Source organism: Ochotona curzoniae, unplaced genomic scaffold (assembly GCF_017591425.1).
Source record: "Ochotona curzoniae isolate NIBS_2020 unplaced genomic scaffold, NIBS_Ocur_1.0 contig_2723, whole genome shotgun sequence".
Taxonomy (NCBI): domain Eukaryota; kingdom Metazoa; phylum Chordata; class Mammalia; order Lagomorpha; family Ochotonidae; genus Ochotona; species Ochotona curzoniae.
In genome coordinates, this window is record NW_024465573.1 from 10,936,727 (window position 1) to 10,954,330 (window position 17,604).

The following is a 17,604-nucleotide window of genomic DNA, read 5'->3' on the forward strand; positions in this document are numbered from 1 at the left end:
ACATCAAAACGGAACAAAGCGGAAGAACCTAACCTTAGGAGACAAGGAGAAGAGTCAGTAACTCCAAAATTTTATCTGAAACAATCTTTTCATTCTCTTTGCTTATATTAAATTGTTTCCAAAATAAAAAGTGAACATAAGTGGGGTGGGGTGGGGTGGGGTGGGGTAGGGTGGGGTGGGGTGGGTGTTGTGGCACATCATATTAAGAGGCAACTTGCATTTCTTATCAGAATGCCTGTTCGAGTCCTGGAGACTCCTTATTTCTGATCCAGCTTTTTGCCAAGCACCTTGGAGGCAGCATCTTAGTGGCCGACGACCTAGGTCTCTGTCACCCAAATTGGAGACATAAGTGGAGTTCCTGATTTCCAGCTTCCACGTGGTTCAGTCCCAGCTGTTACAGGCACTCAGAAAGAGAACCAGCAGCTGCATAATCTCTCCTTCCCTCCCTGCCCCTCTTTCCTCCCTCCTTCCTTTCTCCCTCCCTCTCATTCTCACTCCTGTCATTTTACCTTTCAAATAAATGCATATTTCAAAATCAAGAAGATAGAAAATATTAGTTAATACTCCAAAACTAATTTCTAGAATATATTTTAGCTATCAGATTCTCCAAATTTGAAATGCTGTCTAATGAAAATAAGTGTCTCAAACTCTGAATATTTCCTGTTCAATCCCTACATTATTGTTTTTCCGCTGGCACTGAATATATATCTGACTCTATGGATGAGGATTCTGGCACATCCTGCCTTGTGTGGCAAGTCACCTCTAACTGCAAGAAGCAAAACAGACAGATGATGAAGAGAGAAAAAACACATAAATCACATTTTAAACATGCAATGGCCTATATTTGAAAAAAACAAAAGACATCCACATGAGGCAGATTTTTCTAATCATTCGAAACGAGGTTCTTGATTACATCTAGGAAAGCATTTGTAATGTATTAATGATAAATATTGTTAAATTTGGTCCACAGGGATTTTCTGTTTCAAGCAGCTAAAATGAAAATATCAGAACCAAGAAATCACTATTTTCTCAGATCATGGAAAAGGAATATAATGTGTTTGATTAATGTGAAAAAGAAGTTTGCTTGAAGTCCAGGTTTTCAGAAATTCATGAAGTAGAGTGCTAATGGGAAGTAAGCTGCGCTGAAGTGTGAAGCCAAACAAAAAGAAAGAAAAAGAATTCCTTTCATTGCCTGTTTGACTCAGATGATCAACCTGAGCTAGTCTTACCAGGGCAGTTTTTTTTAGCCAGTGAAGTTGGTCATCGACAGACACCAGTTACAGAGAGCAAATGTTACTGGAAGCTTTACTCTTCACTGTAATCTTCCCATACCTGACTACCCTGATACTAGTCTTTTCAATTTTTTTTAACTTTAATTCACTTTAAATATATTCTATGATCATCTCCCTTAATATTGATTGTAACTGGCAGTGCGAGTTTGAGGGCAGTAAGATATTTGTATTCAGCCTGCAATGTTCATTCAACATCATTTGGCATCAGGACTCGATAATCCACCTGAATCATGCTCCTGATATTTTCCAACTCTTCCATTCCAACCACCTGATCTTCTGAGACTGCCGCATATATTGTGTCACATCTGCTAACAGTTATAGCATATCCTACCAAAGATGCATAAAATTAATTATACACTCTTCTAACCAAAAAAGAAATACTTTGGGGGAAAAAAATCCGAAACTTTTGTATTTCCGTAGTATCTCTTCCGTACCTCATGTTTTTAAAAGAGGAAGTGGACTCTATCATTCTCCTCCCCTGCCCCCCACACACACCCACAAAAAACAAAGTTAAAGCAACACTTATGTTTATCATGTTTTCAGATACCAAGTCCAGTAATAGGAGGACTGCAATGAAAATGAGACTATTATCAAAAAAATCATCTTTTAAAAAAAGATTTGTTTCTTTTTTTATTGGAAATGCAGATTTATAGAGAGAAGGAAATTCAGAGAGAAAGCTCTCCCATCAGCTGGTTCACCACCCAAGTGGCCATAATGGCTAGAGCTGAGCTGATTCAAAGCCAGGGTCCAGGAGCTTCTTCCAGGTCTCCCACATGGGTGCTGGGTCCCAAGGCTTTGGGCTGTCCTTTACTGCTTTCCCAGGTCACAAGCAGGGAGCTGGGTGGGAAATGGAGCAGTTGGGAACAAACCAGCGCCCACATAGGAACCCTGAAGATGCAAGGTGAGGATTCAGACTCTAGGCCATCACACCAGGCCCAAAAAGGATCATTTCTGAAGTACCTGTTTTATACTATATACTGTTAAGTGCTCCCAAATCACTGGGAAAATTGTTTAAAGTGTTCAGTATAGAAGGGGCCACAGACAGACTAAACCCTCCCTATGTTAAATGTGACACATAGAGAAATGACTCCTGCATGACCGTGAGATGTAGAAATAAAGCAAAACTTATTCCAGCCAGTTGGACCAGTACATGCAATAGAATGGCTGTATGAAACAATACACTGTATACTGGGTTGTTAAACAGAAAGAATTGGAAATAAACAATGTTCACTTTTACCTTTGTTTTTTAGTGTGGGAAAAGTTACAGGGGAGCTGACTCCAAAATAAGTTGTGAATGTGCACACATCCAGTTTTCAACTTCTACTTTCCTTTATATTATGCTTGATGTATTCACTAGACATTTAAGTTTATTCCAATATTTAACAATGATAAAAAATTCATCTATTAAAAAATAAGTAATAATCTGATTATGCTGCTATGTATAATATTTCTCATGCTTGCACGAATCCATGTGTAAAACATACAAGGAGTGGGAATACACTGGGTCGCCCCGGCTCCAAAGGAGACAGTGACTTGCCCCTCCGAGCCCAAGGCATTTTGAGAACACAGCTATAGGAAGCCAGGCAGTGAAGAGTCAGGTTAGCAATCCCATGGGATTCCTTTTCCTGCTTCATCTATAGTGGGGAGGAAAACTGTTTAAAAATGAAAGGTAACTAATCAACATAATCACTTATTAGGTAAGAGTCTGGAAAAGTTATTCGAAACACAAAGCAGAGACGGAGCACTGCTGGTCCTTCAGAACTAGATGCCGCCTTGGGCAGCACCAGGCCCATTTCCTTGCTCCACCGTGCTCTCCCCCTCTGTGCAGGCACATCACACCATTTGACTGCTTTCTCCTTCTGTTTCCCCCTCGTTTGTCTTGTTCTGTAGGCCTCCAAGGATCCCACTCTATTGGTTCAGGTTATTCCAGGTTGTTTATTCTCGCTACCTAGACACTTTTCAGTGCTAAAATAATATAATCTGATAGACACGGAGCCTTCACTGTGTTAGGTCACAGTGACAACAGTAACGGACAGGAAACGCATAAGATTTAGAACTCATTTTCTGCTCTCAGGAAATAGGTGTTTACTGGATGATAATACAGCTCTCTTTGTGGTGACACCTGCCTTCCTTACCTACTATTCAAAGGAAGGTGCTTTCGGCTTGGTGTCAACTGGTCACAGAACATATGGACATCTGATACTATTTCCTGGTTTCAAAACACCCCCTTTTAATTTTGTCCCATGGAATCCTACCTTTGGGGCCACTCTGAATTGAACTTTACCTCCTGTTTCACTGTGCTTTCCCCACCCCCCTCGAAAGGCTTCCTCTTGGCCTGCCCAACTTCCTTTTCCTGTTTAGGAAGGATCCTGTGTTCTCCATGGATTTGCTCATGGTCTGAGGGTCATGAGTAGCTGAGCTCAAATTTTCTGCACATAGTCACCAATGTGACTCATTGGCTTTCCCTCACTGTGATGATAATACCCTTGTGGCATGACCAAAGGACACACCAAGTTATGGATAAACATATCACATCTTTTTGGGAAAGTAGGTGGTAAAAGAACAACTTTATTTTCAGATGAACATGGAATATGATATAAATTCATAATTCAAAAACTTAATGCATATTTGTTAGGCATCAGATTCTCTGATTATCAATCTTTTTATCTGCCATCAATAATATGAAATATTGAGAATGCTTTGTAAGTAAAATGTTACTTGTAAAACTTTGAGGCGCACCTTCCCACCTGTCCTAGGAAACGGTTTTCTATGAAGTTATCACTGTAGGTATTAACAAAGTAAATACTGAAAACCTTATTAATCAAGACCTAGGATATCTCCATGAAAAGTGAACATTTTTCTCATAGAGTTAAAAGAATTTCTCAGTAATTGGGAAGGGTTTTTCATTTTTATTTTTTATGATACAGTTCCCTATGTTTGATTGCAGTAATATCTCAGGATTTATTTCTCCATAATTTCAAAAGCATTTGCTTTCAATTCAGTCTTTTTCTACAGTTCACTTTTAAATGACAGCTGGCCAATGTGTGAAAAAATATCAGCCTAGTTTCAGAAATAAAAATAAAATATCTATAACACAAAGATAAGTTAATTTTGCTTTGTTATGGACTCAAGGAGTACTGGGATTTATATGTAATTGTATGAATGAGAGAAATTTATTCCATTTATAATTAGAATTTTGTGGAAATAGCATTTCAGCCATTCAATATCTTTTAAAGTTATCAGTCTTGGAGTTATATCAGGTCTATTATCCTTTTGAACAGTTCGTGTTTAAAATATCAAATAATTGCTTCTCAGCCTTTTGGCTAAGATCACATGTAAAATATCAAGATATTTCATGTATAATTTTTAAATAAGGCTGTTTATAAAACTTAGAGGATTTAGAAACATAAGAATAGTGCTTCATAGCAATGACTGATTGTGACCGAATATAGACTATCATTTTCGTATATGGCATCCTTTAAAGGCCACCACATTCCCAACCATCCTCCCGATTACATCAGCTTGCTATTCCTGTTTTCTTTATTTGTGTAGTCAATTGAGTTGGCAAGATTGATTCATTCAGCCATTCCTCCATGCATCAGATGTTTAAAAATATTGTGACACAATGTTCTACGACTCACAAGTATATCTCTAAGCCCTAGCCCAGGCCTTCAAACACCCAGATGTACCAGATGGCAGTCACAGAAATGAATCGTTATGCCAATGTGTAGTAACAGCAATGGCACAGATCAGCCCAGAACACTGTGACACCGAAACAAACCGAAGTGCAGAAGAAAGTTCAGGGAAAGATTCTCTAAAGGAATGTTTCTGGCAAAACAAGAGTCAGGAATGGTCTAGGCAGCAGAGCTGCGTAAGAAAATGTATTTATCTTGTTGTAGGGTTATTTGAAAATATCTTAAAAGTCCCATTTTACTATTAAGCATATATTGCAAAGCTCTTAAATTTATTAAATCTCTGAACATAAAAGAATACAAAATATCAATAGCATTGTGTTTCTGAAAACACATTAACATGAAAACATGCTACACCAAAAGCAAATTTAAAGACACATATGGCACCAGTACAGGAATATAATCAATGTGCTGAAATAATTTTGTTAAGGTAAGCATTAATTTATTCACTGACAGTATTTATTTAGTTCCTATAATTGTCAGTCATTATTCATCCACTGGAACCATGTGTTCCTGGAGCTGTTAATCTACTGGAGAGAAAGAAATGAAAACCAAGGAAGAGTAAAAATTAACAAGCATGTAAATGTAGCCCTCAAATACAAGTCAAGAGCTGTCTCAAACACTTGACATCTTTGTTAAGCAGGCAATTTTACTCTCTGGATTTCTGTTTCTGCATTGATAACTGTAAATAACATTACTTACCACGCAGATATGCTGTGACCATCAATAAAATAATGTAAATAAAGCAAAAGATTTGCATAATCTTATCTATATTTTAAAGTCAGCAGGAGAAAAAAACTGAACTTCTTAAATTCTAGACATCATAAAAGATACTGCTTACCTTGTCACTTTTCATGTCTCTTCTTTCCTGTCATGTACACTAAGCTCTGTACACTGAATGAATGAATGAATGAATAGCAATGGTTATAAAGAAATCTTGTTATGTGTGCGCAACGTGTGTGTGTATTTAGGACAATGGGGAAAATACAGAAAATAATGACAGGTCAATCTGTTTTGAAATGTTCTGGAACATTTAGGTCAAACAGGTTATTTTACATAATCAAAAAATCACTTTAGTTTCCTGCTACTATTACCTTTTGGATCATGGAGACTTGGGATTCAATTAAAAGAAATACCACATCCCCAAAGTTCTTTCTGACACACAGGATGGCAGTACATTGAAAAAACAGTCAATAATATAAATTCCAAAGTGACATGGGAGAGTCCACCCCTGAATGTGAGCTTAAGAGATATTGTGACATGAGCGGTGGAGATATTAAAGTGTGTTGTTTGTTTCTTTTCCTTTTTCTCATAGGTACCTAAGCATGATCTATGACCTAAATCTAAGTATAAAATGTCTCTTCAGTAAATGTAAAATAAAAGTCTGAGATGTAATTTAAACAGAAAATATTTTTTGCTTTGTCTTGACAGTGCATAGAATATCAACTCAGGTTACAATTAATGGAACCTGAGACTTAGTAAAATACGGTAGTCACAGTTCTCAAATGTGATGCATAGCAATCAAAGGATTTAAATAAATCTTTGTTGATTTAAATTAGTGAATCCCACAAGATGAAATATAATGACTGGCCTGAATGTACCTCCATAGCATGAATCCTACAAAAATTATCTCCCACAATAAGCATGGGGATTTTCACATCCCCTAGATATAAGATTTGTATCTCCATCCCTGCCAACCTTCATGCCACAGTGCAAAATTCAGTTTCATCTCAATAACAAAATCTTAGTTTTGTTTGCATAAGTTCAACTCCCTAAAATAATTTTTCAACTACCTTTAGAAATCATGTCATTTTCAATTCTTACTATAACTCTCAAAAATAACTATGCTAGCTTTTCCCATGAAAAGAGAGTTTTCCGGTTTCTGTGATTGACCCATTAAAAATCAGAACAAAATACTCTTACTACTGTACATCAGAGTTGCTGTAATTAAAAAATGACATCTGGCTTGAATAGGCAGTCAATCCTAATATGAATACCCGCACAGTAATTGATTTCTGGCAATACACACCTTCTGATGAATGCCATGCAAAACACTTTTTTAAATTATGCACATCTTGCTGTGAAATCTCCAATGTCACATGATCATTTGAGTCTATTTCTCCAATACCCCCTGTGTCATTTAATAGAATCAATATCATCCACATGATAGCATATTGAAGAATAAAGAGTCATGATCAATTCATGGATCTTTGGTAAAATAAATACACAAATAGTCTACAGATTGCTTAATTTTAATACATTTGTGGTCTTCGTTGTGTGGCAAATTTCAAATCCCCATTTCATTATTTAAGTAACAAAGCAGAATCTTTTGCATTTCCTTTCTTTTTCATGATTTTCACCAACAAGTAAGTGTGAAACACTTCATAAATGTTTTCTATAGCATTCTTTTCTCAGTAAAATGAGGACTATTATAAGATTACATACAATACAGCATTTTTAAAAGGATTAAATGTGTTAATATTTATATAACACTTACAAATCCCTACATAAATCTGCCAATGAATTTACCAATTATTTAATTGGTATTGCATATTAACATAAAAGTGCCAATAGACTAATAAAAAGCTTAATAAACAAATGAAAAGAAGTAGATGATAAATATTTATGACCTTCAAAGACAGTGGAAAGAGAATGTATATTTATAATACAACTTACTATTCATATAGTAATATGAATATAAGAATATATAATACAACGTGATAGTTGTATTATAGTACAATTATTCATCATCTTTGTATACTGTCTTCTACCCTCTGACAGTGAAACTTAGATATAATAAGCACAGTACAAGAATCTTGATTCAGTAAGTTAAAGCAAAGTTGTGGCTCCCTAAAAACCCATAATTAAAACAGGAAAAAGAGTAATGAGTATACTTTCCAAGGGTACAATTTACCTGTATCAGCTTTGCTGGCTGCAGGCGTCATAATAAAGGATGCTGAGGCTGTAAGGGACTCTGCAAACTGGGCCTTTCTGCGCATGTATTCTAGTCTGTTCTGAGATATATTGGTATTTTACCACTTGACAACTTACCAGCTGTGTAAGTTTCTACATATTGCTTAGCATCTTTAATTGTCAGCATTGTCAGGAGCAGGCATCTGGCCTAGCAGTTAAGGCACTCACATTATATATCGGAATACCTGAGTTTGAGTCCCAGCTCTAGATTCCTGTTCCAACAGATCCTAAGAGGCAATGGTGATGCATGAAGCAATTGGGCTCCTACTCTCAATGTGAAAGTAATATGAATTCCTAACCTGGCTGCTGTGGCCACTTATGGAGTGAATAAACTGATAACATGTCTTTCCCTCTCTTTCTCTCTCTCTTTCTCTCTCTTTCTCTTTCTCCATTCTTCCCTCCCTCCTCCCTTCTCAAATAAAAATTTTAGCTGTTTTATATAAATGTATGTTTTGTCATTTATAAAAGGAACATCAAAAATAACCAAGTGGTTGCTCTAAAGAGTAAACTACATTTTTGTGACAACTAGAAAAGAACCTCATACAAAGTAGGTATTCAAAAAATGTTAGTTACTCCAAATATTTTAGATTGGTCCTCTACAGAAACAGCCACTTACATTAAACTGTATATCATTCCAGTTAGCATCTTTTCTCCTTTCTATGTGGTTCCAGTAGCTGAGTTTATAGGAAAATAATTATGCTGCAATCATATGTGGTATATGGGTATCTGTAACACTCTTGTGACTGCTGCTTCTAAACATACATTCCACGGAAGGTATGATTCAATGCCAATGGCTTAAAAAATCTTCCACAGCACACTGAATTTCAGATGTCAAAGTTCTGTTGAAATTTGTCCTACAGATGAGTACTTTCCCATGTACTGAATGCCTTCAGAAAGATTTCCAAACAAAGAGTAATCACAAATGGTAATTTTGTCCAACTGGATCCAATTATATTTAGCATATTTTTTATGAAAGAGGGAGAAAAATAAGAATAAACTCAAGAAAATGTTTTCCTTTTATGATTTTTCTTTACTCTCTAAGAAGCAAAGATGAGTTGCCTTATGAAGTTGCTTCATATAACTCAAAGAATATAACTATCTAGCGAAAGAATATGCATGATCTTCCTAAAGGTAAACAAATGTGTTGTTGCAGAATAATCATGAGCATTTAAGCACATCTGGTAATCACTCCACAACCCACAATGTTGGTACCCTAAAATGTGCATCATGATAGTAATTTGTAACCAGCAGATGTTGATTACTGCAAGCTAGCGGAACTTGGAAAACAAAATAGGTGGCCTCCAAAGTGATCAGCTCTTAGAGACCTGCCAGGAATCCACGTGATAGGGCATGGGGGAGCATGGGAGGTTGTTGATTCTTAATGAAGAGGGCAAATCAGACTCAACAGTGAATTTTACACTTGCTCTTCTCTTGGGTTGACATACAAACTACAAACCCGTAACCAAGGTGCAAGTGTTGATTTTATGGTTATAAATGTCATTTCAAAGAATATAACAGCTGCTAAGATTCCCTGTGACTACTAGACCACTACATACATATATGGTATCATAGTATTCCATATTCTTCTCTGGTTGATTTTATTTACCATTAAATGAATATGTCTTGTACAAAAAATGAGCCCTCTGCTTGTATTTGGAAATCTGTTTCACTGCTACGGGACTTTCATGTTCTGATGTGACTGCCCCTTTGAGGTCAGAGAGTGAAGTCACAGCTTCGTGGGTAAACGGTGAGGTTTGTGTTTAAAGGAATGGATGTACACAATGTCAACATTCCAGGAAAGAAGGGCTGGAGCTTGAAGGCAGCATACCACTGAACAAAAAGGGAGCGGGGATCATTCATATATCTAGGTTAGGACTATTGGGGCTAGGTTATTTGAGGGTAGTCTGAGGAGGAAAGGGAAGTGTGCTTACTGCCAGTAAATAAAACTCTGACTTAGGCGAAGGTCAATTTCTCAGAGATTCCATCAATAAGCTGGAAGAATAGTTACAACCAAGTATGAGTTTTTGTCCATATGTTAGTTCTTGATTATTCCTAACATTTAAAACATCCTGGTGAAGACAAGGGCTTCCCATTGGCATCCGCAGGGAACTTAAAGGGCGGAGCAAGGGTGAGAAAGCTAAAGGAAGAGTGGCATGGTGGGGCAATATTGATTAATGAATTTCAGTGACCAAAGCTGGAATATAAAGTATGAATGTCTCTGTCTGGACATTTGCTCTTCTTACTTACAGGGTTTGATACTTTTATTAGAAAAAATACTGAGCAGAAAGAAGATGCGTTTGTTGAAGACTAAATTAATTGACATCTTCTCTTTCCTAGGTACCTCTAGAGGTTTGCAGGCCAGCAGCTGGGAAGAGCTATGTGAACAAATTAAGTGAGAAAAAGTATAGCAAAACCATATTTGCCAGACATATGGAGTTAAAAGTTAAGAAGCGGTAGCAAGGATGTGGTAATGTGATTCATAGGCCTAAATTTATACTTTAATTTCAATGTAATATTCTAACCTCAATATTATTAGTATTATTATTGATGGTGTTTACATGGTTGATCGGGGGGAGGGGAGGATTGAGGGTCAGGGGAAAGTGGGTAAGACTATTGTTTCCAAAATTTCTTTTTCTTTCTCTGGTATCTAAGGCGGAGGGCTCAGACAAGTGGAGAAGACACATCCAGACTCCCAACTATCCCAAGTGCCTAGGGATGGTGAACAGCCCCCCAGTATCTACCCAAGATTCCCAATGTTCCAAGGGATCTGAGATGCTGTTGATCTCTCTGATCCAATGATAAAATTTTTCCAAGGTCCGTTGGCTGCCATAATCCACTTTAGAGTACCCATTGGCCCAAATATTTTCTGCCATCGCTTGGCTGGTGGTGTTGTCCATTTTGTTCTGCTCTCCTTCCTCTGCTATGGTGCCAGATGTTCTCTATAGAACCCAATGGACTTGCACAACCTCCTTGTGTAGCTGGGCATGCCATCCACTGCTCTGTCTTTTCCACTGAGAAGGCCAAACTCTGACACATGCACTGTATGGTCAGCCCACCAATCCTGCAGTTCTCCCGTTGTGGTTCTGAGTCTAGTGGTTCAGTTGAGAGGGAAGGGATCCCCACAGGGATCTTGTCTGAGGTGATCCCAGACCTGATACTTACGTGTGCTTGCCCATACAGTGTTTGGCTCAGACTGTCACCTACATCAGCCTGCACACACACTGGTAATTGTAATTGCTAGGTCAGTTCTGTCTCCAGCCCCATCTCTTATACAAACCAATGGATTTGCAGCCCAGCCAAACCCAGCCCACTACACACTCAGCCCTCACGTACACCAGAAGGGACTGCAGCCTAGCCAGAGTGATCCCCCAGGAAAACCCCTGTAAGACCCACCTAAACCCAACTTCAACCTTTAATTTCTTTAAAGAGTAATCAGCTATTGTCACACACACAAATACAAAGTCTATCCTATAGGCTGATTTTTTTCATTCACAAATGTGTGTGTGTGTGTGTGTGTGTGTGTGTGTGTGTGTGTGTGTGTGTACATTGTTAAAGACAGAGGTATATTGTGGAAGGTGGAGTGCACTAAGGAAAACAAAGCTGTGTCTGGAAGACTATAGATCCAGAAGACTATATATTTCAGAACCTTAAAACTGCGTTCATGGGTTCACAAATAGGTTTGAGGTTGTATAAAATCCTTCCAAGATCAATACAAATTTTAAAGGATCTACAACCCATGTTTTTAAAGCTACTTTTATTTTAATCATCGAAAAACAGGAGACAGAATTAACAGTTTCTTTAAGACTGTGATGCAATAATGTTACCCTCTTCTAAAGTTCTTGCACATCAATGTTTCAAGAGGTATTTTCAGTATCAGAGCACTGATTGTTGAATGAAGCACTGCACTAATAACTACAGAGGAAAAGGTACATTTTAACCACAGTTCTTATGAGCTACACATTATAAAACCCATGTATCTAAATATATTGAGTGCATTTCCATTATAAATATACTAAATTTTATAACATTTCGTTGAACTCCTGTATTTTGCTTAATTTTTAATATTTTCTCTCATCTTTGTGGAGTTCTGCAGTTCTGCAGTATGCTTAAATGTTTTCTGTATTACAGTAATATTGTTTCCTTCCTGACCATAAGAATTCACCATCTGTGGAAAATTATCCCCTCTTATGTATTCAAATCTTGTTTCTTCCTTCTGCTCCATCTTATCTTGTTTTAGTCCTACTGTCTGGTTCCAGGATTCTTAGTAAGTTAACAAATATCATTTCTTTACATTTTTGCATTTTGAGGATCATCATTAATTATGGCTATTTCTAGCCTGCCATTCAGTGTTTTTTTTTTTTAATTTCAGAGTTTTCATTTATAGATGTTTCATTTACCTGCTTTTTAAAATAATTCTTCTTACAATTTGATGTCTTCTTTTATATTGGTAATACTTTTCCATAGTTACATCTTTTCATGCTGTTAACAACGCATAATTCAAATCTTAAGGACCCAGCACACTGTAACATCTTCTGTGGATCTGCACAAGAACTAAGTCCTCTTGTGGCTCTCATCCTTAGAGTGTGCATATCTTTAACAGGACTTGCTTGTTCATGAAAACCCCAGGCATTCTGATGGCTGTTCTTCTTCTTCCATCATAGTTCTGTGTTTTAGTCATCCAGGATCCCTGGGGCTATTTTCCAACTTAGCATTTCTAGGTCAGCTAGGTAGCATAAAAAACAAAAACACATGGCATGCAGGCCCCAGATATGCAATGCTCAGGAATGTGTTCCTCCTGACTTAGGAGGTGCCCACTCATTCGGCCAGTGTGCATGACTTCTAGCCTAACTTTTCAGCAAACTAAGGACCCTGGCTGAGGGCTGACTCAGGTTCAGTTCTTTGACTCCTCTGGGACCTTGGCTTTACTTTCTGTTTCATGTGGACACTAAACCTCAAGTTCCTCAGTCACTGGGACCCAGGCAGTCACACCAGTGCTTCACAGTCCACATTGGGATGTCCAATTTCCATATTCTTTCCATACAGGAGTCACTTCTATGTCATGCCTAATTGAATAATAGTCAAAAAGACATCCCTAGAGATGTAAACTGAGAAACTAAGCATTTTGTTTTACCAAGAAACAGAATTTATCTCACACATACACACAAAATGACTACTCCCAAAGATTTGGGATTTAAATAATGTGAGAAAATGTATCTATATATACATTTACATTTATATATAAATATATATATATATACAGCAAACTATTGATTGCCACAAATAAACCTGCCACTCACAAAAAGCCCAGCACATTGTTTACATCAGTAGTTAAAGCACACAATAGTACTTTTGCATAGTCTCACAAGAAAGAAGTAATTTTGTTTAGTTCTTCTTTATACATCACAGGTAGGAAGTATTGCTTTTTATTGGTTTAAGTTTCTCACCTATTTGCTTATTTGTTTGGATAAGACAAGTGTTGCCAGAGAAAACAGCAGCTGAGAAGTAACCACAGAATCATTTAAAAATAATAGACTCAGGGACTGGCACAGTGGCTCAATCCACTAATCTTCCGCCTGTAAGTGCTAATTCGTGTCCTGGCCAACCCACTTCTCATCAACCTCCTTACTTGTGGTCTGGGAAAAAGCAACAGAAGGAGACCCAAGCTCCTAGACCTTGAACCCACAAGGAAGATCCAGAAGACACTCCTGGATCCTGGACCCTGGCTTTGGATCAGCTCAATGCCAGCTGTTGCAACCATTTGAGAACTAAACAGTGGATGGAAAATCTTTCTCTTTTCTCTCCCTGTCTCTAAAAATCTACCTTTCCAATAAAAACAAACGCATCTTTAAAAATAATAGATTCAGAAAAGATTCAACTCTAATTCAAGAACTTCCTTCAACATGACAGAGGGGTCTATATTATTAAATGAAGCACATTAAAATGCTTCTGTTCTTATCTCTGATACTAAAATTGGTCCCTCAAGAAACAGCTGGGATTCTTGAACTATCGGAAATTATTTTTCTCAAAATAGTAGATAATGCAAACCATTTTAGCACTGAGCCACGTTTGAAGACATAAGAGAAGGCATTAGAGAAAATTTTCAGAAAACTTGGAATTCATTCCTTACTTAGTCTCACTGCTGATATGTAATCACACTTATTCTACAGACACAACAACATATGATTGTAGAGATGACAAAAATAAAAAAGAAATATTTTGCCGCAGGATCAGTCTAATTTTGTAATGCAGTCTAGTTCAAACAGCAAGTAATGTTGCCAAACAAGCAGGTCCCAAGTCTAAATCAACTTTTTAAGAAAGTGTATTTGTGTCTTTAACATATACTTTCAATGGAAGATAAATAGATGAATATGAACTATCCAGGGTTGAATCTTTGTTGTTGTTACTGTTTTATTTTTATTATTATTATTATTATTACTATTATTATTATTGTTGGCAAGAGTGCCTTGCTATTCAATGTATTACCTAGACAACCAGCTTCTACATCATCTCAGAGATGGCCTTGGAAATACAGAATCTGAGGGTAGCACAATGGCCAACAGGCTAATCCTCTGCCTAAAGGGACCAGCAACACATATGGTCGCAGGATCAAGTTCTGGCTGCTCCACTTCTGATCCTGCTCCCTTCTTAAGGCCTGAAAAAGTCGTAAGAAGTCATAATGGTGTGGCCCAAAGCCATGGGACCCTGCAACCGCGTCAGCCATTGTGTCCACTTGGGAAGTGAATCAACAGATGGAACTCCACTTCTCTGTGTATATTAGGTTTCCAATGAAAATAAAATGAAAAAAGAAAGAAGGAAGAAAGGAAAGGAAGGAAGAAAAGAAAGGAAGGAAGGAAGGAAGGAAGGAAGGAAAGAAGGAAGGAAGGAAGGAAGGAAGGAAGGAAGGAAGGAAGGAAGGAAGGAAGGAAGGAAGGAAGGAAGGAAGGAAGGAAGGAAAGAAGGAAGGAAGGAAGGAAGGAAAGAAGGGAGTGAGGGAGAGAGAAGGAAGAAAGAAAGGAGGGAAATAAATACAGAATTCCCCCACTGCACCTAAGGCCTCTTGAATTAACAACAGCATTTGAATGTGATCGCCAAGTGATCCACATGCCCATTAAACTTCAAGAAGTCTGTACTGCAAAATACATACACACACACACAAATTTAATATCAAGTATATGTATGTCAAGTATACATTTAATGTCAAATACCTAAGTTTAAATTTAATGTCAAGTATAAGATTTCCCTTGAGGGTGATGAAATGTGTTAGAATTCCATGTTACTGATGAGTGTACAGTTGTGTTAAACACTGCACTGCATGACTTGAATAGACAGATTTTATGGTAATGTGAATTATACCTCAGTTTTTTTTTTGAGGAAAAGATTAGTTACAGTAAATGTTTTCAAAATTGCACTGCACGTTGGCAAATGAAACTGCTTCTCACATTTTTCTAATGTCTTACAGGAGAAAAAAAAAAAAGAAAAGAAAAAAGCAAGTTTCTCTCTCTGCAAAAGGGAGTCACGGCAGACCTGCGCTTTGGCTAGGCCTGACCAGGACCCCCACGTGCGCACCTACCCAACCAGCAAGGATCTCCAGGAGTCTGTGGGCCCCACGTTCCCTCCGGTTACAGCTGCCTGCAGAGCTGAGAAATGCTTTCTTTGGGAAACCACTGGTGGAGGGATGTGACAGGTCAGGAAACCGTCCAGTCAAGTCAAGGTGCAAAGAAGTGGAAATGCTGTCTGCTAACTCCTCCCGGGATCACAGACCTGAGCTGAGTCGAATTTTCTTCTCCTGAATTCCACCCTCTGCCAACCTCTCCCACCCCACAACCTTTAAGTCCAGATTCTTAAAGAACGTCTTCTAGTTATTCAGAGGTCATTCTACAAACTACCCAGCACCCTGGTTTCAAGAATTCAGAATCCCCGACCTTCATCCCAGAAGGACCTTCTCCCCAACCACCCTTAAATAAAATAAGAGCGCCACGCTGCTGGTGCGGAAGCCTTTGGGTTCTGAGTCTTCATGTTTAACCCACAGAATCCCGGGTGGAAAGTCCCAGGGGTCAAACCCACTTTTTCCCCTCGTGCATCTCCCAACTTCGCAGCCATGCATGTCCTGAAGGGCTGAGGCGGGCAAAGGTACTGGTTCCTGCACACCCCGGTGGCGGACCTCGGACCTCAGAGCTGCTGTCATCTCTACTGCCTAAGCTGAGTCCGGGACGGGCACCTGCCAGCCAGCGCCTGTTGCGCAGCGAGACTGGATCTTGGGTGCTCGGGGCGTCAGGGGCTGAAGAAACTGGCCAGCCTGGGCACCTGGAGTGGAGTTGGGACTCGGTCGTCTCTACCTTTCTCATGGGCAAACAGACCTACGACTTATGGAGAGCCAACCTAGCCTGGCGCGGATCAGCCAGCGCCGGTGCCAAAGCGCACCCGGCGGTCCCGACGAGCGCACTGCCTCCCGCCCACCCGCCTCACTGCCCGCACTGCCCGCACTTACAAGCTGGGGTAGTAGGCGTAGGGAGGCAGCGGGAACTGCGGACAGCCGTCGTCTCCCAGCTCCGAGTCCAAGAGCAGGTAGTCCTGGCTCTCGTTGCGCCGTGCCCCGGCTCCGGCCGCGGCAGGGCCACCCCTCCGGGGCCCGAACGCCGGGCTCTGGGTCATGGCCGGAGCGTCCGAAAGGTCTGGGGTCGGCTCCCTCCCGAGGGAGGCGTGACGGCACCTCCAGCGGGCACGGACTGCGCAGGGGCCAGGTCACCAGCCGCCGCGCTGGTCCTGAGCAAACTGGTGTCCAAGGGACAGAGGGTGAGGGAGGTGTTGCAGACGCCTTAGCCGTACGACCTCCACGAGCGGATGCCCCAACCGGCGTGGGGAGTGATCGCACTTAGGGGGACACCAAGGGACCGCGAACTGAGCGCTGGTGACCCAGGAGCTCCTGGAGGGGGCGGAGGGGACTCGGGGTAGGGCGGGCGCAGACGGAGCTAGGGCGGCAGGGGAGCAGGAGCCAGAGCTAGGGCGACGACGCTGGAGTTTCTATGTCAACCGCGACTCCAGCCCTCGGATCCCGCCTTCTTCCCCGCTTCCTCCGTCATGATCCCCCACCTTTAAAGGGATGGGAGCGACGCTCCCCAAAGCAGCCAACGCCTGCCCTTGTCGTCGCAACTTTCAGGGGCCGGAGGAACATAAACTAAGGCGGAGCCAGACACACAAATTTGGAGGCGCGAAAGAGGCCGCTGCTTTGAGGGTCGGCTTATCACGGACTGGGGACTTTCTAGGAAGCTTCGCTTAGGTAGCACGGGAGAATCAAGGACACCTGCTTATTAAAAGGGGCAGAAGCCTCTACTTTCTCCAGACTGCAATCATTCCCTCCTGGCGTTTCCTCTTCTACTCCCAGCGCCAGACTTTATTAGGACTCCCCTTGCCTTGAAAAGAAATAACGTCCTGTGTGCCATTGCCAGATGTTCCCGGTTCCCGAACAAACAACCACTGCAAGCATTTTCCCGCTGGTAAAGAGACCAACAACCGACTGCTCTCAGAGAAAAATTTTCCTGCCATGCAGAATTATTTTTCTGCCGGATGTGTCTCACATTTCCAAATTTTTCATTATAAGACTTGCTTTTAAATTCCGATTGATCTGCATACACATGAGAAGTGAAGAC

The 17,604-nt window shown here is 39.9% G+C and overlaps 1 protein-coding gene across 4 annotated transcripts in view; it reads right to left on the minus strand.

Annotated features, from left to right (window-relative positions):
* The window catches only part of TRPC6 (transient receptor potential cation channel subfamily C member 6), an 88,917-nt gene extending 72,246 nt beyond the window's left edge, over positions 1–16,671 (minus strand). For 3 of the 4 annotated variants that reach the window (XM_040977217.1, XM_040977215.1, XM_040977216.1), the window contains exon 1: positions 16,446–16,609. In XM_040977217.1, coding sequence (XP_040833151.1) covers positions 16,446–16,609 — 164 coding nt within the window. Of the gene's footprint in view, positions 1–16,445 lie in introns of all 4 variants that reach the window. The other variant, XM_040977213.1, reaches the window with a different exon arrangement.
* Between the last annotated feature and the right edge of the window lie 933 nt (positions 16,672–17,604).